The following is a 21,236-nucleotide window of genomic DNA, read 5'->3' as shown; positions in this document are numbered from 1 at the left end:
GAAAGCTTCTGTAGTCTACGAATAAATTTTATACATTATATCCCTTCACAGTGTTCAAAGGAATTTTCCTTACACTAAAAATATAAATTTAAAACTTTTTTATGCCTTTCCATAAATAGGAATAATCAGTGTTGTTTTCCTGTTTTATTTTAAAGTGTCGATAGGCGAACTTTAATAAACTAATTGCTATTCATTAAGCTCCATGAAAGTCAAATGAATGAACATAGGCACATGTATGCATCAATGCATAAAGAGCACACACATGTGCAAGTACATAAATATACAGAGGTCACTTGCACGCACATCGACTCCTCCATACCCAAAGACATGCTTGCCCACATGCAGACACAAACCCACTATTCCAGCGACAGAAAGACAGTGATACTCCCACACACAGATTTATCCCCATACACATAGCTAGCTTTGGGACAACTGTTATACACGTAAAATAAGTTTTACTATATAAGTGTATTTACAACTACCAATAAGGCATATTTGTCAATAGAGGCACGTTAATAGTACCAGCGGAACATTTAAAAACACTCAGTTCACAAACCCACGTGACCCCAGACTTATTGCATCTCTTTCTTTTACAGACTAGGAGACACTCTCAAAAATAAAAGGCCTTTCCCAATGTAACACAGCTAATAAATGGCAGATCTAGTCCTTTAGCCTTTAATTTGTAACTTCTATTACCTACCAATACCGCTGAAAGTAATACTAGGTTAATGTTCTACTGCAAATAACTACCAGTCACTACGTATTTGCTCATAATCTCAACCACTCTGCATAGTAACTTCCTTTCTTAGTGATGGAGATATTGCAAGATGTGGAACTGAAATAGAGATAAACAAAAATTTGATGAAGCAATTAACTGACTACATAGTAACATACTGATAAGTTTCTATTTTTTTGATCAGCAGTTTGTATGACCTTAAAAATTGTGCCTGTTTGATACAATTTTAAATAATGAAAAATTACAAAACATCTGTATAACAATTTAATTTGGATTGAGACAGAGACTTTATTAGATAAATATTAAGTATTTTTAAAAGGTTTATCACATAATTCTTTTGATTTCAACGGGACAGTCAAATTCTTCAGACTGTTGTCTTTTAGGTCCAAAGAAAACATTATTGCAATTATTTCCCCTACTATGGTATAATTTAAAAAAAAAAAACAAAACAAAACTTTTTTAAGTGCCAAAAACTAACAGAATACTAGGGCAAAAGATATACTCTAAATAAAATGATAAAGAAACTTTTATTTTTCTTACTTGAAAAAGGAAGACCACATCAATAATATCTATTAAACATTTGATCAGAAGTGAGAAACATCTCTAATCATTTCATTTGCTTGTTACTGCTCCAGGAGGTTCCCTCAAAGAAAAACTATCTTACTAATGAGAGGAGGGCTCATTGGTGAGATAAAAAGCAACTCATGATTTTTCCTTATTTCCACTGAAGGACTTAAGAATAGTAAACCCGCTTTTTTTCCATTTATTTTATTAAAATCAGGAATAGTAAAAAATAATCAAAACAATTACACAATGGTATTATTTTTGTTCTCTCTGGGAATGTCACCCCCTGGGATAAAGCGATTTGCCTACTGCTTACTATAAAAACAGCGGATTCCCCAAGCTCTCTGTTTCTCTCCTATAAAGTGATGTCCATATGCAGGCATCCATTTGGGCCCTCCCCACTACCCTATGGCACCTGGGGTTGAGGGGAACAAATGCAAACAACAGTCTTGATGATACTTGCTATGCTGTGAATAACAAAGTCCACTGTCTCTAAACCGGGAGTCTCACGCCTCTGCCAGCATCCATGAAATAGTAAAAGGCAAACTTCTTAGACTCTAAGTAGGAAAAAATCAAATCCAAGACCTAAGAGGGTGTACTTTCTCCTTTGCCTCAAAAGAAGAGGGGATTTTAATGGCACAAATTGGAAAGTTTGATGTATGCTGCACACAGATAAGGGGACATGTTAAACTGGTATCTGACTCCCACTCCAGATACTAAAAATGTTGAGCTAGGATAACAGACGTTCACTGTTACATTAGAATTAGACTAAGCTCTCAGACGTGAACTGACCAAAAACTGTGAGAGTTTCCCAGGAACCATTTGGGAAATTTGAACGTGAGAGTCACTGTGAAAGGCTGTCTTAGGTCCTATGTAAGAGGGCCACCTAAAAGGGCGAACAGAACACTGCAGCTAGGAAATTCTATTTCTAGCATTCTAGAGAACAAGGGACTCACTAACTCAGAAAGATAGAAATGTAAGAAACGCTCAAAAACCAGTGGTCTCCAAAGAACCCATGAAATTACAAAAGTCAATTTTAAAAATCTGTCAAGCCCAGGGAATGTACAGGCATCTTATAATAGTACCAGTCAAGTAGGAACATTTCTATTCCCCTTACCTTTCCCTCTCTCCCCCACGCTCCAACTCCAGAGGGGTCAGAAACAGTAGCTATGGAGTTAGGAAGGAGGTGAGCAAGAAACAGAAAAGGAGCCTCCAGGATCCCTTCACCCATGAAGTCACCCAGTTGTAGTAGGCCCTAGTTGGGAGAAGAAGAGTAGCTATAACCATGAAAGAAGTTAGAGCTTTGACTATTATAAGTGACTGGAAAGCATGCTCACTTCAAGAGACCACAGGAGTGTGGGTGATCAGTTTCTCGTTTTGTACCATAGGCAGGAGACAACTTCTCCTACTGAATAAGGAGTGGGAAGTAATAATATAAAGCCCTTTTGTGATTATCCCTTAAAGTCTTAGTTGCTTTTCCTAATATGTAATTAAGTTCTTTAAGAAGCAGATTGTTATCTACTGTTTCTTTTGAAATTCTAGATGCTTTGTACAATACTGAGCAGTCTTATTCATTTGATGTTATTCTATGAATAAATTCAGTGCCACTAAAGGCTGATGAGGTATGTGAAAAGAAATCTTAAAAATTTACCATTGTTCTTTTACCTTTACTAAATGTATAGAAATCAAGCTCCATAAAAAGTGATAAATATTAATTAAATCTTTATCATTTACTTAGCTGACTTCTTAAACTCTAGTTATGCTATATAAATCAATTTTAAATTGTGTTATATAAACAAGGACCCATATATCTAAGCAATGGAAAAATACACTTATATACTTGTTTAGTGTGTAACATCTAAATAAAGGTTGGGACAATAACCCTTCAGTAAACATAATTCAAAGGAGAATTAATCTTCTCATAAAGAAAAATGATGTCTCTCTTAAATTCATTTCCTTAACATGGACGCAAACCACAATCTCATAATACAGTGTTATTAATTATAGTGTCTGATAAATGTATTGATAATCTGATTGCCATTTCTTTGTAGGTTAATTTACTTTTTTTCCTACTTGCAAAGAAGTGTGTGTGTGTGTGTTTGCCCTTGATCTACAATTCCATTACATTAAATACCTAAAGGTTGGAATTTTTACTTTGTCCTGTTTTTCCTCCTTGGGGCTAGTGGGCTTTCTCAATATAAAGATACACATTGTTCTCCATATCTAGCAAATTTTCAACCTTTAAAATTTTTCTCTTCCTTGATGCTTATTATTTTTACATTCTAGAACACTTAAGTCAGTTTCACATGGTTCTTAACTTCTTTTCATGTTTAAACTTCTTTATCATTTTGTTCTATTTTCTAGATGATTTGCCTATCCAAACTTTCAATTCTTAGTGGAATCTTTTGATTCACTAATTCCCTCTTCTGCTATGTCAAGTTAATCCACCAGAGTTTATTTCACCAACTTTTGTTACTTAAGATTTGCGAATAAAAAAAAAAGCCTGCTTTTATTTACTTCTATTCTTATTGCAAGTAACTATTTCATTTGAAATTCTTAAACTTTCTTATTTTAAGTTCTTTTTGGGGATTGTGTTCTTATCTTTATATCCTCAGGTGTGAATGATCCTATTTAATGTATTGGTTGTCTCTTATGGCAACAGATTCCTTACATTTCCTAAAATACTTGTTTGCAAGCTTACTTTATGTGAGAGTTTTATCCTTTGTAAGCTCTTTTCTGCCATGTTGTGTCATAGCTGCTCAGACTAGCCCTCTGCACAGCTCCAGAGCAGGTCTTGAAATAGGAACTCTGGGCCTTTGGTCCCACATGGGTAGAGCTCTATTCCAGATGCCACACACACACAACATATGGTTACTATTTCCATTTTTGTATAGCTGCCTCTCTGAACCACAGGAAAACACCAACAGTGTCATGTGGAGTTATTTCACGCCTAGTTTTATTGCCTAGAAACATGGTCCCAGTTCCAATCTCCTGCCATTTGCAAGACACTCTTAAAAGGTGTAGGAATATTATACTCTCTTAACTTTGGCTTAAAAATTCTCCCATAAGCCCCGGCCAACATGACCTGGGTTCGTGAGCCAGATGGCATTGATATCCACTCATCATTAAGGATTTCTTTTCTATTCATGGCCTGCAGGGGTTTTCCTTGTCTTAAACATAGCTAGAATTTATTTATTTATTTGAAAAATTTTCACATTGCATTCTTCTAAGCTTGGAGCAAAGTGGAGACAGATTTATACAGGTGCTTTCACTGACATCTGAGTCAGAAATCTTGATGTAAATTATGAAAGGGAGAGTATATATGTGATACAATACAGCTGAATTTGATCCTATGACAAGGAAGTAGGTCAAGTTATTTTTTTAAAACACTGAATTTTGGTAGTACATAACTTTTTAAAAATATTACTATTTCAATAATAGTCTTCATTTTTCAAAATTTTCTCAAATTCCAATTCTGTTATCTATTATACGTATTCCTGGTTTTACTTTTAGTCTTTACCCATGTATTCTTATCATTTTTCCAGCCACAGTTATATAACATATAGAATTTAATATCTTCATGACATTACATGGAAATCTCACCAGCCTTTTATAACTAGTCCTTTCTTTTTCATTTTTACTAAGGTATAATTTACATTTCCTTATTAACTTCATCCATTATAAGGGTAAAATTCAATAAGTTTTAATTACTTTGCAGAGTTGCATAATAATCACAATGCAGTTTTAAAACTTTTTCATCACCTTCAAAATTTGCTTTGACTCTATTTGTTGCCAATCATCACTCCCTCAGCCCCACTCCCAGTCACATGCAATCACTAATGGGCTTTTTGTCCTTCTATAAATTTGCCTTTTCTGGCATTTCAATATAAATGTACTCATAACATGTAGTCTTATTTATCTGGCTTCTTTGCCTTCATAAGGATTGGCAAACTACACTCTGCAGGCCAAGTCTAGCTTGCCACATATTTTTGTAAATAAAACTTATTGGCACATAACCACACCTACTCTATGCTATGTCTGCTCTCACACTACAATAGCAGAATTGAATAGCTGCAACAGAAATAATATGGCCCACAGAAGCTAAAATATTTACTATCTGGATTTTCACAGAAAAAATTTGCTGACCCTTAACTTAGTAAAATGTTTTGAGATTCACTCACATTGTAGCATGTATCAATATTCAGTATAGTTTCTTTTTATTGCTGAATAGTATGCTATTGCATGAATATAGCACATTTCGTTTATCCATTTACCAACTGACTGATATTTTCCACTCTTCAGTTGCTCTGAATAACTGCTATAAACAATTGTGTACATGTCTCAGTGTAAACATGTTTTCATTTTGCTTATAAAGACTCTTAGGAATGAAATTCCTGGGTTACTTGTTAAGCTTCTGATTAACTGTTAAAGAAACTGTTTTCCAAAGTGGCCGTGCCATTTTATATTCCCAAGAACATTTGAGGATTCCAGGTTCTCTTCATCCCTGCCAACACTTGGCACTGTCAGTCTTTTTAATTAGTCATTGTAGCTGGTGTGTAGTTGTAACTTGTACTTTAAATTTGTACTTCTCCAGTGACTAATGATGCTGAATACCTTTTGCCATCCATATATCTTTGGTGAAATACTTCTATTGAAGTGTCTTACCCATTTTTAAGTGGACTGTCTTATTTTTGATTGGTACGGCTTCCTTACATATTCTGCATATAAGTCCTATATCAGAGACATAATTTGCTAATATTTCTTCCAGTCTGGGACTTACTTTTGCATTCTCTTAGATGTGTCTTTTGAAGTGTAAATGTTTATTTTAATCAAGTTCAATTATTTTTTCTTTTATGGCCTCGCTATGGGTGTTATAGCTAAGAATGCCTTGCCTAATCCAAGGTTTTCTAGAAATTTTATAATTTCAGAGCTTATATTTAGGGCTATGAACCATTCTGAGTTAATTTTTCTCCATAGTGAGAATTAAAGGCTTACGAGTTTTCCGTACATTTGGATATACAATTATCCCAACTCCACTTGTTGGAAACATTGTCCCTTTCAATTGAATTATGTTGGTGCCTTTGTTGAAAATCAACTGACCATAAATATAAGGGTTTGATCCATTTATCTATATATCTTCTTTTATTCTAATACTTTGCCAACTTCTTTAATGTACATTTATAATTATTATTAAAATTATGTAATTTAAGTCCTCCAATTTTTCCCTTGCTTTCAAAATTATTTTGACCATTCTAGGTCCTTTGCATTTCCACATAAATCTTAGAGTTACCTTGTCAATTTCTACTAAAAACAAAAATTCTTGGATTTTAACAGGGATTACAGTGAATTAGTTTGGGGAGAATTACCATCTTAATAATAATACTGACTGTTACAATCCATGAAAAAAGTAAATCTTTCCATTTATTTAAATCTTCTTGAGTTTGTCCAGCAATGTTTTGTTGTTTTCAAGATATAAGTCTTACACTATTTTGTTAAATTTATCCCTAAATATTTTAATCTTTTTTGGTACAACTGTAATGAAGTTCCTTATTTTTTGGATTGTTCGTAGTTATAGGTATCTAGGCATACAGTTGATTTCTGTATGTTTACAATTGATTTCTGTATGTTGCTCTTGTATCCTGCAACCCTGCTGAACCTGTTTATTAATTCTAGTAATATATTTGTATATTCTTAAGGGTTTCTACATATAGCATCATGTTACCTACGAAAAAAGGCAATTTTACCACTTCCTTTACAATCTGGGTATTTTTTTTCTTTCTGATTGCACTGACTAGAATCTTCTGTGCAATACTGAATGGAAGTAGTGACATGGTAACAGTGGACATTGTTGCCTTGTTCTTAATTAGAAAGAAAGCGTTCTGGCTTTCCCTATTAAATGTAATCTGTAGGTTCTTCGTAAGAGTCTTGTATCAGGCAGAGAATGCTCTTTAATTCCTGATTTGATTTTTTTCTCATAAATGTGGAGTTTGGAAAAATGATTTCTCTGACTCTACTGAGATGATTACGTGGTTTTGTTCTTTATTTTATCAATATAGTGTATTATATTAATTGAATTTCAGATCAGAAACCAACTTTGCAATCCTGGACAAATCCCACTTGCTTGTGATGTCTAATTTTTTTAATATGCTGCTGGATTTGGTTTGCTAATATTTTGTTAAGGGTTCTGCATCTATATTCAAGAAAGATATTGATCTGCCATTTTATTTTCTTGAGATGTCTTTGTTTGGCTTTGAAATCAGATTAACTATGGCCTAGTAAAATAAATTGAGAAGTAGTCCTTTCTCTCCCATTTTCTGAAGGAACTTGAAAGATTAACATTATTATCTTCTTTAAATATCTGATTAGAATTCACCAAATATGATACTGGGGTTTTCTTTTTGGAAAGATTTTTAATTGCTCAACTTCTTGTTATAAGTCTATTCATATTTTCTATCTGTTCTTAAATCAGTCTAGGTAATTTGTGTCTTTCCAGTAATTTGTGTCTCTCGAGGAATTCATCTTCCATTTCATCTTAGTTTCTAAACTTATGACATAAATTTGATCACAGTATTCCTTTATAATACTTTTTAAGTTTTATAAAGTTGGTTAATAATGTCACTCCTTTTCACTGCTGATTTTGGTGATCTGTGTCTTTTTAACTCGGTCAGTCTAGCTAAAGGTTTGTCAACTTTGTTGATCTTTTCAAAGAACCAACTTTTACTTTCATTGATTTTCCTCTTATATTTTTGTTTCATTGGTTTCTGCTACATTCTTTATTATCTCCTTCCTCTGGTTGCTTTTGGTCTGGTTTGCTCTTCATTTCCAGTTTCTTAAGATGGAAGCGTAGGTACTGATTTGAGCTTTTTTAAAAAATATATATATACACATTTAGAGGTATATTTTCTTTGAAGCACTGCTTTAGCTGCACACATAAATTCTAAGTTGCCTCTCTGTTTTCATTCATTTAAATATTTTAAAATATGCCTTGTGTTATTAGAAATGTATTGCTTGATTGACAAATATTTGGGGTTTTCTAAGATTTCTTTCTGTTACAGAATTTCAACCTTTTGTAATTTATTGAGATGTTTTATGGTCTAGCATATGGTCTAACTTAGAGAACGTTTCACACGTTTGAAAAGAATGTGTATTCTGTAGTCACTGGGTAGTTTACTATATATGTCAGTTAGGTCAAGTTAATTGATAGTGTTGTTGAAGTCTTCTATCTCCTTGCTGATTCTCTCTCGTTAGTTGTTCCATCAAATACTGAGAATGCAGTTTTGAAATTTCCAATTACAACTGCAGAAATTGTATTTTTCCTTTCATAGTCTTGCTTCATGCATTTTGGGACTGTTGTTAGATATATACACAATTTATGACTGTTATATCTTCCTGATGTACTGACATTTTTATCAGTATGAAATACGTCTATTTGCCTTCAGTAATACTTCTTGTCAAAGCTTATTTTGTCTGATAAGCTTTCTTATGATCACTGTTTATGCTATGCATCTTTTCCCATTTTTTACTTGCAACCTAGTTGTGTCTCTGAATCTAAGGTGTGTTTCTTAGAGCATACAGCTGAGTGTTGCTTTTTTAAGCAGTTTGACAATCTCTGCCTTTTGAGTAGAACATTCAGTCCATTCACACTTAATGTAATTATTTAAATAATTGGATTTACTTCTGCCATTTTGCTATTCAGGTTCTATTTGCATCACACTTTTTTTTATTCCTCTGTTCTTCTTTTACTGCTTACTCTTGTGATATTTTTTAGTGTACCACTTTAATCACTGATATTTTTATTTTCTATTTTTTAGAGTTATTTTCTTAGCAAATGCTCTAGGGATTATAACATACATCTTAACTTATCATAATATACTTCAAAGAATACTTAATTCCACTAAAATGGAAACTATAACCTATGCCCTTTCCCTTGTCCCTCTTTTGTGTTATTGTCATATGTATATTTCAGGTACATATGTTATAAGCTCAACACAGTAGTGTTATAATTATTGTTTTATATGATTTTATATGTTTTAAATATGTGGAAAAATGAGAAAAATATATTTATAGACTCTTTCATATTTACCCACATATTTGCCATACCTAATACTTTTTAATTCTTCTCATAGATTTTAAGTAACATCTAGAGATTTCCTTTAATATTTCTGGCAAGACAGTTTAGTAGCAAAAAATTCTTTCAATCTTTATCTGGGAATACTTCAATTCACCTTTACTTTGGAATACTAGTTTTTCTAGATATAGACTATTTGGTTTACTGTTTTTCTTTATTTTAGTACTTTGAACATGTCATGATTTATGGGCTCTACTGTTTCTGACAAAAAAGTCAGCTGTTAAAGGTATTATTGGTTTCTCATGTGTAATGAGTTGTTTTCTTCTAGCTTTCAAAATTTTCTCTTTTCTTTTGGCTTTCAACAATTTAATTATGATGTGTGTCTGTGTGGCTCTTTTTGTATTTTTCTACTTGGAGTTTGTTGAGTTTCTTGAAATCTACAGATTTTTTTTTTCATCGAATCTGTAAAGTTTTCTGCCATTATTTCTTCTAATAGTTTTTAACTCCCCTCTCTCTCTCACGTCTCCTGGGTCTTCCATTATGTGTATGTAGACATATTTAATGTTTCCCCACAGGTCTGTAAGGGTCTTTTGATTTTTCCTCTGTTTCTCTCTGGCATCGGGGTGCATAAATTCTGACATATATTCAAATTCGCTGATTCTTCTGCCATCTCAAATCTGCTATTGAGCCCAACCAGTGAATTTTTTATTTTAGTTGCTATACTTTAACTCTAGAGTTTTTGTTTGTACCTTTTTTTATAATAATTATCTCTTTGTGAAAATTCTTTATTCATTAAAACACTGTCATCCTACTTCCCTTTAATGCCTTCAACATGGTTTCCTTCACTTCTCTGAACATATTTATAACAGCTGTTTTGATGTTTTTGTCTGCTAGATCCAACATATGGAGACACAGATACAGTTTCTATTGACCGTTTTTTTTTTTTTTAAGTATGAGTCATACTTGTTCCTTTGCATCTCTAAATTTTCTGTTGAATGCTGGACATTTTTTATAATCCACAATAGCAAATGTAGATTCTGATTTTCTCTGAGGGCAGCCGTCTTATCTGTTTGTGTTTTAGTAACTTGACAGACTAATAGCCTGTTTTTCCCATAATGTGTGGCCACTGATGTCTCTAATCCATTATTATTTCCCCCTCATATTTCTTTAAGGCTGGCTTTTTAAGACATTTTAGAGCTTGTCTCCAAGTGTTCACCTTTGTGTTCAAAGACTAATCAGAAATTTTATTCAAACATCTTGATCCAGTGAGACTTCCACTCCCAGGACGGGATTTTGTGTAGAATGAGGACTGCATTCAACGTCCGAGCCTTTTATAAGCTGGCCCCAGAATTTATTACCACAAGGCCTGCTTGAATCTCCTCTCTACATATGCTTAGGTTCCACTAATCAGTGATGCATGGGTGGCTTGGGCCCATTTCATTTTCTGCTACACACATGTCTCCAGTCAACCTGGGATATGTGGTGACTTCATTGAGCCTCCATGGCTGTCTTGCCTCCTAGACCTCTGTAAGTCTTGCTACTCCATGAGTCTGTTGCTTGCCACAAATTGGACTATGCCCTCACACAAGTGAAGCTATTGGCACTCCCTGTTCATTTGCAACTAAGATCACTATTTTAACCTACAACACTCCCTATCAAGTGTTCTCTCACCAGCAGGGAAAGCAAACTTCTGGTTTTCAAGACCTGCCCCATCCTGGCTGAAATGCCACATCAACAAAACTGGGGATGAGGAAGATGGGAAGAGGAGGAGCACCAGTTAAGAACACCACAGAATTATGTTATTCTTACCCTGAGTTCAGGACTTTTCATGAATAAAGCTTCTCAATTGGTTTGGTTGAATTCCAGAGCACTGAATTAGTTGTTTCACCCAACTTTTTGGTTGCTTTGTGTGGAGAGCAATCAAATCCCTCAGTCACGTCAGCCATTCCTTTTTTTAATCACGTATATCATGTGTTGCTGTAGTCCAAAGTTCAACCATGCTACGTCTTGGCTACAACTTTGAGACTTTATTTACCTCTGAGATAAAACTGCAAGTTCATTTTTTTGTTATTTCTATTTTATGCATAAATATGTTGCTACTTTAAATATTTTCAACTCGGCTTCCTTTTTTATTTTTATTTTTTGCTACTAGGAAAACAGATTTGTAAATATGTGTTTGTATGTAGGGTAGATTTGTGTTGAAAATTTATCTACATTAATATTATAAAGAAGCTACAAAACTGTAATATGGTCAGAGGCAAAATCATGCTAATAGATTGTATCTATTGACTCTAGACACTGCAGTACATGCGAGATACTTACAATCTGTAGTATATGAAAATGATGCTAAAAGGAAACTGTAGCTTATGAAAATGTTTGAGAGAAATGTCAATGCTTATGCTAGAAAAAAATACCACACTGCTAGCCTTTCAAATATTAAGTAGAGTTACACAATGATACAGAAGATAGAGTAAAAAGATAGAGTATAATTTTGAGTTCGATATCTAAAATAAACTATTTAACAACTTCAGCTAAAACAATTAAACTAGTTTGGTTCTCTTGCAAAGCGATCAGATTATCTCACTGAAATGATCGTAACAAACTAGATGTCCACCTTTCTAAGGAGCATTTACATAGGAGATGATGGACTAAATGACCTTTCAAATAGATAAGAATTTACATAGATAAAACATAACACTATCATAAAAAATAATCTAAAATATAAAGATTATCATAATTTGGGTTATTCATAACAAATAAAGGAGTGGGTCATAAAAACTATTTCTAAAAGATATGAATTCTACTGTACAACTGGATCTCAAAGGGCAACAATATACTGGCTACCACAAAAAAGCTATTAGAAGCAGCACTTTCTTACCATTGTACAAAGCTACTGTCTATAGTTCTGGTTGCTCTAACTCAAAACAAGAAAGTTGAAGTGCGAACAAAAGATAATGAAAATGAAGATATTGAGATTATTACATAAAATCCGAATTCATTCTGGAAAGGCAAAAGCTAAGAGTGTGCATAACAAATATTTATAAAGAACATTAAGGTCACAAACAAGGTAAACTCAGATTTTTACACCAAAATGTGAAAGGCAACCCATAAACTCTGAAAGAAGTAAGCTCAGCAAATAAAGGAACTACTATTATATTCAGGAAACAGCAAGATAACTTGCTAGGACCAAAATAGGTTATAGACTGAGAACAGAAATAACTTACCTCTTTTAGTTGATCGGCACTCCCCCATGATGCAGAACGCTGATGTGACCTCTTTTCGGCTCCCTCTTCTGCCCAACAGCTAGGTGTCTTTAGAAAACCAAAGTAAAACAAAATAAAAAATAAGGAATTTTGTCTTTACTTATTCTCACAGCAACTCAAACATATTTCAAAATCTTGGCACATACCAGTTAAGGGGCTATACTAAATACTAAAATCCCTTAAACGCTAACATTTTCATGACCATGTGAAATGTTTAAAACATTCTGAATTAGACATGATCACTTTAAGATACCTCTGAGTAGTGTTACTCAAAATATTTTGTTTTTCACATTAACGACATTAATGAAACACCCAGATATAATACAAAACACTAAACCCCTAACAGTAAGACCAGTTAGTAGTGTTATTAAAAAAAGAAAATTACACAATATTAAAGTATCATTCTTAATACATGAAAGTATGCTGAATATAATAGAAATTACGGAAAGTAAAAACCATAACTTAAAGATAGACAAAGGGTAATGATTTTCACAAAAATATATCTGATATAAAAAATTATGTTTTATTACCTACTGAAAAAAATCATCACTTATGCTGAGGCTGCACCTGTCAGTCTGCATAATATGAAGAAGCCATCAGTTCTACTTTGTATACAATTTAAAATGCTTGTGGACAATTTTTAAAATAATTACCACCTCTTAAAAGTAATGAAACTCCAAAATGAAACCAAGAACAACTGAATGTTAATTGAATAAAAATACAAAGAACCTGCTTAAACAGTTCAAATACTAAAGTGAAGCTATTTAGTCATAACTTAGAGAGTAAAATATTTTATTCAATTGGCAAGTGCAAGTATAAGAGGCATCACTATATTAAATGTGCTTTCAAAGAACTACTTAGTTACTAAAATTTCCTAAGTTCAGTCCTAGAAAAGACAAACTACTCTGAAAATAATTTAACGCTTCCCTAAGTAGTCATATCTTTAATAATCAATTTATTCTAAAACTATTCAATCATATCACTTTATTTAAGTCAAACTTTTATTTTGAGAATTTATATGCCTTAATACTTTTACCTTTCTACCAAGCATATTACTCTTTGACGAAAATCAAATGGTTAAGGATCATAATGTTTAAAATTCAATGCGCATTCACGAAAAATGAGTCAAATTTCTTGCATGTTCCGTAATTATCAACAATAACACTTAAAACACTCTTTATTCTGTATGGCTCTAATATTTTCAAAGGACATTAACATAACCTGTATCTCCAACTCAGAGATAAATCAATAGCCACGAAAAGTTTGCAACTGCTTTAACACTGCTAAGCATGCCAATGGCAAATGGAACTAAATCTGAGGTTTCTTATCTCACAGAATTATCTTTCATCATACTATCTTTTCTTAAAACTGAATGTGAAAACTTATTTCAGAATACAGTATTAATTACACAAAAGAAATAAAAACTACAAAAGAATATTTATGTTCCTGAAAGCCAGCTAATAAAATAGTTTAAAAGTATAAAACCACTACTACAGTACTCTCAATCATGTAGCTATAGACTTATGTGCATATAAATTGTGTAAGTATATTCATCAGTCTCAACTTTTCTAAAAAATCTCCCCAAAGAGTAATTTCATTATAATCACATCAATTTAAAATAAATAGTATGAAAAATGCTCTAGTCTATAAATATATTCTATAAACTGTACTGTCCAATATAAAAACTACTAGACACATGCAATAATTTAAATTTAATGAAAATGAAATAAAACTAAAAATTCAGTCCCTTAGTCACACTGGCACATGTTAAATGCTCAATAACCACATGTGGCTAGTGGCTACTGGCTGCCACACAGGACAGCACAGATATAGAACATTATCGTCATTACAGAAAGTTCTATTGAGAGCAGTGTTCTGTGCATTTAACTCATTTTTTAATGAGTTATTTCGGTCAGAGAAAAAACAAAAGATGGCTACTTGGTTTAACCAAATCTATTTAAAGCTCATGCTTGTGAAGTCACAGAAGATGAAATAATTTGTATCCAGTTTGTTAAATCTGAGTATTTGAGAAGTGTTTTATCATTTAAATTAGAAAAATACCATAAGGTAGCAAATTTCTTTCCTTTCATATCAGCGAGAAATTTTTTCTAACTAGCCTGTTATTCTGTCAATCTAGAGTAGAATTTTATGAACAACAACACTTATAACATTGCTCATGGATGTTAGTAAAAATATATGATAAAAGGGTTCCATGGTCAAATTTATTTTGGAAATAATGTATATTATACTTCCTCTACTCGATATACAATGCAATTAGCATTTCAGAAACTCAAACATACAAACACACAGGGAGAGACACACTCACTTTTTCAAAAAACCTCCTTTCTTTTTTCTCTTACTTATATGACCCCATGACACTTACTTTAGAAGTACGCTTATTAACACCCGCCACAGACAGCTTGGAAAAAAAGATAATCCTCAAAAATTTGTATTGTATATAATAGCTTGTTCTTCAGCCACCATACTTGAGAGAATTTTTCTTTTCTAGCTGCCCCCACTTAGATTACCAGGGCAATGCAGAACCAAAGCCTGTCTCTAAGACTGCTGACAAATGGTGGTTGACTAAAAAATTCCCCTGTCTAAAAAAGTTACGTTTCAGTAGAAGAGGCCATTTTTATTTTCACCTCTCAGAATTATCCTAAGTCCAGCCCATGAAGCTATGTCTCCAGTCCCCAGGTTCATCCTCCTACCTCTGGTTTCCTGTGTGAGCACTGCTGCTTCTCTGAGTACAATACAGAGAAAATAGTACTACTGCACAGGATCACACACTTGTTTTTAAGACTATATTTTAGGAGCAATTCTAGGTTCATAGCAAAACTGAGAGGAAGTTAGAGATTTCTCATGTCGTCCTTGCCCCAACACATGCACAGCCATCCTCCACCAGAGTGGTACATTTGTTACAAGTGAAGAACCTACAATGTCACATCATTATCACCCAAAGTTCATAGTTTATATTCAGGTTCACTCTTGGTATTGCACATTATAAGATTTTAGACAAATATACAATGACATGTCTCCATCATTACAGTATCATACAGAGTCTTTTCACTGCCCTAAAAATCCTCTGTGCTCTGCCTATTCATTCCTCCCCATACTCAACCCCTGGCAACCACTGATCCTTTTCACTGTCTCCATAGTTTCGCCTTTTCTAGAATGTCATATAGTTGGAATCGTACAGTAGGTAGCCTTTTTAGAGTGGCTTCTTTTCCTCAGTAATACACGTTTAAGATTCCTCCATGTCTTTTCATGGCTTGATAGCTCATTTCTTTTTAGTGCTGAGTAATATACTGTTGTCTGGATGTACTACACTTTATTCATCCAACTATTAAAGGACATCTTGGTTGCTTCCAAGTTTTGGCAATTATGAATAAGCTGCAAACTAACACCTAGATTTTTGCGTAAACATACATTTGCAACTCCCTTGGGTAAACACCAAGGAGCATGAATGCTGGATCATGTGGTAAAAGTATGTTTAGTTTTTTAGGAAACCACTAAACTGTCTTCTGAAGTGGCTGGACTATTCCGCACTGCCACCAGCAATGAATGAGAGTTCTGTTGCTCCACCACTGGTCAACACTTGGTGTTGTCAGTGTTCTAAATGTTGGCCATTTCAATAGGTGTGTGTGTAATGGTATCTCACTATTTTAATTTGCATTTCCCTGATAACAATGATGTGAAGCATTTTTTTTCATACGCTCATTTGCCATCTTCCTTGGTGAGGTATCTGTTAAGTTCTTTGGTTCATTTTAAAATTCAGGTTGTTTATTTTCTTATTGTTCAGTTTTAAGAATTCTTTGTATATTTTGGATAAGTCTTTTATCGGATGTGAATATGGGCACGTTTGTTATACATTTATTCATAAACCAGTAAAGGCAGATATGCTTTCCTGTTTTATCAACTTCAAAACATATCAAACTAACTCCTAGCAAGAAATATTTTGTTTTCAATATGTAAGAGCCTAAAGCCTAAAGCCACTTCTAAAGAATCACCCGCAAAAACAAAAGAATAACTGCACAGTATTCTCTTAATCTTATTTAAAACTTATTTAAATCTTATATAAAAGTTTTAAATTTATTTTTGTATGGTTCATCCTTGCCTTTGAAATGTACTGTAGTCTATAATATTTTATGGATATATGATTATTGAGTGCTAATTATTAAACAGTACTTAGATGATCCTTAGTATTAAAGTACTGATAAACCTGGCAAGAAATAGAATCGCTTGAAAATTGATGATGCGTTAATTATGACTGCAGACTGACTTAAAGTTTTAAAAAGGTTTTAAAATAGATAGTGACAAAGCCTTCATTATTTATAAATAAATCCTTTGGAGATTTGGTTTTCCTTTGACTAATAGAAAGTTTTAAACTTCTTTTAAACTTTTAAAAGACAATTTTGAAAAGTCTATCCTTGATGAAGCTTTAAAAAGGAGCACAAAAACATTATGATTCCAATATTTTTATCCTTTGTTCTCCTGGTAACTGTATATAAGTACAGTCTTGTAACCAGATATAAATAGCTGCTTCACTTGAAAATAAAGAGTGTAGAAAGGAATAGTTCAGCTGAAAAAGCATTAGGAATTCAGTTATAGGAACAGTTACATACTCAAATTTTTTATCGTGCTCCAACTATATACTGAGCTATGCGCTTATTATACTAGACAGGTTTCAAAGTGTGGTCCCTGGATAAGTATCATCAGTCTCATCTGGAAACACGTCAGAAATGCAAATTCTTAGGTTCAATCCCAGAATTACTAAATCTAGAATTCTTAAATAAAGTCCAGCAATCTGTGTCTTAGCGAGCTATCCAGATGATTTGGATGCAAGCTAAAATTTGAAAACCACTGTTAGGTTAAGGAAATAAAAATGAATAAGAAATAGCTTCTGCACTCAAGGTACCATGCTGACCATACACAAACTCAATTTTCTTGTAGGCTAAAATCATTAACAAGTATAATATCAACTTGTATATAATTATATCTTTAGAAATTAACATAAGCTAATGTAAACACTGTTTTGAACCAACAGAATATTATACTGATAGGGAGAGATTTTTCTTTACTGAGGAACATTAAACAGTGGTCTCTAGCAATAACATGCCCAAGTATTTAAGTAAAATGTACAAAATACATGTCTGTTTAGCCCTCATTGAGTTTAAAACACAAGTGAATGAAAAACACAAGTGAATGAAAGTCTGTGAAGTAACGGTTTGTGATCTCCTAGATTATTAACCAGTGAATTTATTAGGAAGCTACATTTGTTTCTAGATCTCAAAATGAGAAGGAGGGAGGGTATTGGTGTTAAATCTCTGGATTGCAATTTTTTAAAACAGGAAGTAACACAGAAATCAATTATTGCATCTGTGCTAGACATGATAAAATGAAATAATTTGCCTTACTCTGTAAGAAATGCTAATTTGAGAAAAAGCAATCATAAATGTGCCAACGACCTTAAGAATAGTCATAGTAATTCTACATTTAAGAATTAACATGAGATGTACACCAAGAGAGGAACTGGAAATAAATTAAATGTCTACCAATAGGGAAATGAAAAATCGCAGCACATTCTTATAACAACGACAACAAAATCCCAGCACATGGATTATAATCTCACTTTAGTAAAGCAAAAAAGGTATTTCAAAATTTAAATAGTAGTGGGAAGTCTAGATAATTCTATAGTGAATCCATAATACTGTTTTCAGTTGAATGAGAAAAAAAAATCAGAAAAAAAAAGACAACCATTTTTAGGAATATTTGATAGCATGGGAAGATATTATAACTTATTAAATTAAAAAGGTTACAAAACACTACCTATAGTAACATTTGCATTCTATTTTTAAAATGGTTTTAAATTTATTTTTTAATGTAAATAATCAAAACAAAAGGCCATACATCAAAACATTAAAAATGGCTATGTCTGGATGTTAGGAATATAAGCAACTAAATTTCCTACAATGACTACTGATTTCAAAATTTATTTATTTAAAAAAATAAATAAATAAGATAGCTATGCTACAGAATTGGTAAGTGTGGATGTACATCTACTCTGAGAAAGCCCAATACAGAATTACAAAAATCCTAATTTTAGATACAAACCTCAAATTTGTTTGGAAGACATGTTACATGCAAGTTACATGTTAGGATTTTACTACACATCACATAAAATATTTTTCACTAGACAGGGCTTCCCTTTGACAAGGCGGTTGGGGTTCTCTCACCTCTGTAAGTGGCTATATGTAGTTATCAACTCTTGGCTATGGGAATGGAGATGGAGATTTCAGAAAAGCCATTTATGCATTTAGAGTAACTGAAAACTGGTCACTGAAATGAAATGTCAAACACCCAGAAATATCAGTGGCACGTTATTAATGAGAATACTGACTGGAAGTTGTTTCAGTTTAGATATGTCTTTCATGGTACATTTAAATTATAAGATGGAAAAATATCTATAAAAACTTTTTTGAAAAGGTTAAAACACAAAGCTACCATATGATCCAGCAATTGCTAGAGAAATGAAAACATACGTCCACACTTGTACAGAGATGTTCAAAACAATTCATTAACTCATGAATGCATAAATAAATTGTAGTATGTCCATACCCTGGAATATTATTTGGCAATAAAAAGGAATAAAGTACTGATACAACATGAATGAACCTTAAAAATACTATACTAAGTGAACAAAGTCAGATACAAAAGGCCACATATTCTATGAGTCCATTTACATGGAATGTTCAGAATATGTAAATCCATGGAAGCAGAAAGCTTAGAAGGTGCCAACGGCTGAGGAAAAGAGGAATGGAAGAAAACAGTGAGTGGCCGCTGAGGGATACAGTTTCTTTTTGGAGTTATGAAGATGTTCTAAAATTGAGTATGGCAATAGTTACACAATTCTGTGAATATATTAAGAAGCACTGAATTGTATACTTTCCATAGGTGAACTGTATGGTATATAAATCATATCTCAATAAAACCGTTATTAAAAATATTTAAGTCAAAGAGGCAATTATAAGTCAATCTCATTTTTCAATTTAAAAAAAGTCATGTATTGCTGGACCTGGAAGTCCCAAGCATTATGCTTTTCTTGCCAAGCTTCAAATCACATAGAAGCACCAGTGGAACAATATAAAAGAACAGGCCAGGAGGAACTGCACATTAATAATCTATGTGGTCAGGTTTCTCAGGTCATCCTGAGAATATTTAATAAAGGAACTAAAGATGCAATATAAAATAAACCGTACATTAAAAATATTGTTTTCTGGCTTTTTACAGAAACAGAGTTATTAGACTCCTGACAAATAACCAGTTTCTGCTTTAACTAAAAGATGATTAGATGAGGAATTAAAAGTAGAAATAATATTTTGATTTATTATTTGGTATATACAATTAATAATATCCATTCTGACAAGCACTATTATTACCATTGGAAACATTTAAAATCAAATGACACATAATTTTCAGTTTTTATAGAGTATTAAAATGTATTCTTTGGTATTACAATTTTTTAAATTACAAGTTTCTTTGGTTTCTGTTTCAAAAAATTTGATTTCACATGTAAAGAAAAAAGAGCAATTTTACTTTTATAAAAGTAATATTCCCTAACAATTTAAAGAATACATTTAATAATCACACAGTATAGCTGTCTCTGAATTATCTAAGCGATAAATCACTTTTGTTGTTTCTTAATAACTTTTAATGTTTTTAAAAATCTCTCATACCTGACAGAAAATCAGCAACACAGGTGACTAACAGATATCTACCAAAAATATTTCCATTACATTCTGAAATCATAAAAACTAAGAGTGCTGAACTGATGAGATGAATATCATCAATGGGACACCTAAGTTATGAAGGAGGGAGTAGGAGCTTTCATAACAATAGAAGTTCCCCATAGTCTCCCATACTTAGACCTATAAATCTTAAAGAACAAATTCTTGTTTGTAAAACTGCACAGTAGATAACAATAGCTACTTCTGATTGAATGAATTCTGACCTAACAGAACTTATTATATTGAGTTTCAGAGGCTTATCATGTCATGGAGTTATTTTTATCACTTCTATGCCACTTCCTACCATTCCAGACTCAATGTTCATAATTGTATAATCAATTGTTGATACTAGTAATAATGCCTTTTTCTGTCCACTTAATTCAATATTATATTGAAACCTGAAGACAGTAAAATATCATAGATTCTAATACAAAGGCAGCTAACATTTATCTAAATTTGCTATGTCCTAGATACCATGCTAGAAGTTTAACACGGATTATTTTATGTAATCCTCATTGTAATAGGTACTCGTGTTACTCTCCCATAGCTGTGAGAATTTCAACAGTACGGAAAACTGTTTTTACTTGGTTTATGCTAATGTTTCCTACCAGAATGATAGGTCCCATTTCAATTATTCATTTATATAAAATAGTTATTAATAACTTAAAAGGCATACTGCTTTCTCATACTATACCTTTAACTATGATCTAATTCTTAAGTTCTTAAAGCTTATTGTCTCTAACAAATACCTTTCTGAGTAAATGCTAAATGTTTAGTACTATCCTAGGATTTTTGGTAAAAAACTGAAGGGCTATAAG

The 21,236-nt window shown here is 32.7% G+C and overlaps 1 protein-coding gene across 5 annotated transcripts in view; it reads right to left on the bottom strand.

The window, feature by feature from the left end:
• The window catches only part of GLCCI1 (glucocorticoid induced 1), a 91,932-nt gene that overhangs the window by 30,841 nt on the left and 39,855 nt on the right, over positions 1 to 21,236 (bottom strand). For 3 of the 5 annotated variants that reach the window (XM_039862227.1, XM_039862218.1, XM_039862195.1), the window contains exons 3-4: positions 12,593 to 12,679; positions 2,418 to 2,555 (exon numbers count right to left, since the gene is read on the bottom strand). In XM_039862227.1, coding sequence (XP_039718161.1) covers positions 2,418 to 2,555; positions 12,593 to 12,679 — 225 coding nt within the window. The remainder of the gene's footprint in view (positions 1 to 2,417; positions 2,556 to 12,592; positions 12,680 to 21,236) is intronic. The other 2 variants (XM_039862203.1, XM_039862208.1) reach the window with 1 other exon arrangement.

Source organism: Pteropus medius, unplaced genomic scaffold (assembly GCF_902729225.1).
Source record: "Pteropus medius unplaced genomic scaffold, Ma_sr-lr_union100, whole genome shotgun sequence".
NCBI classification, from domain to species: domain Eukaryota; kingdom Metazoa; phylum Chordata; class Mammalia; order Chiroptera; family Pteropodidae; genus Pteropus; species Pteropus medius.
Note: the sequence above shows the minus strand (reverse complement) of the source record. Positions and strands in the feature narration are given on the sequence as shown.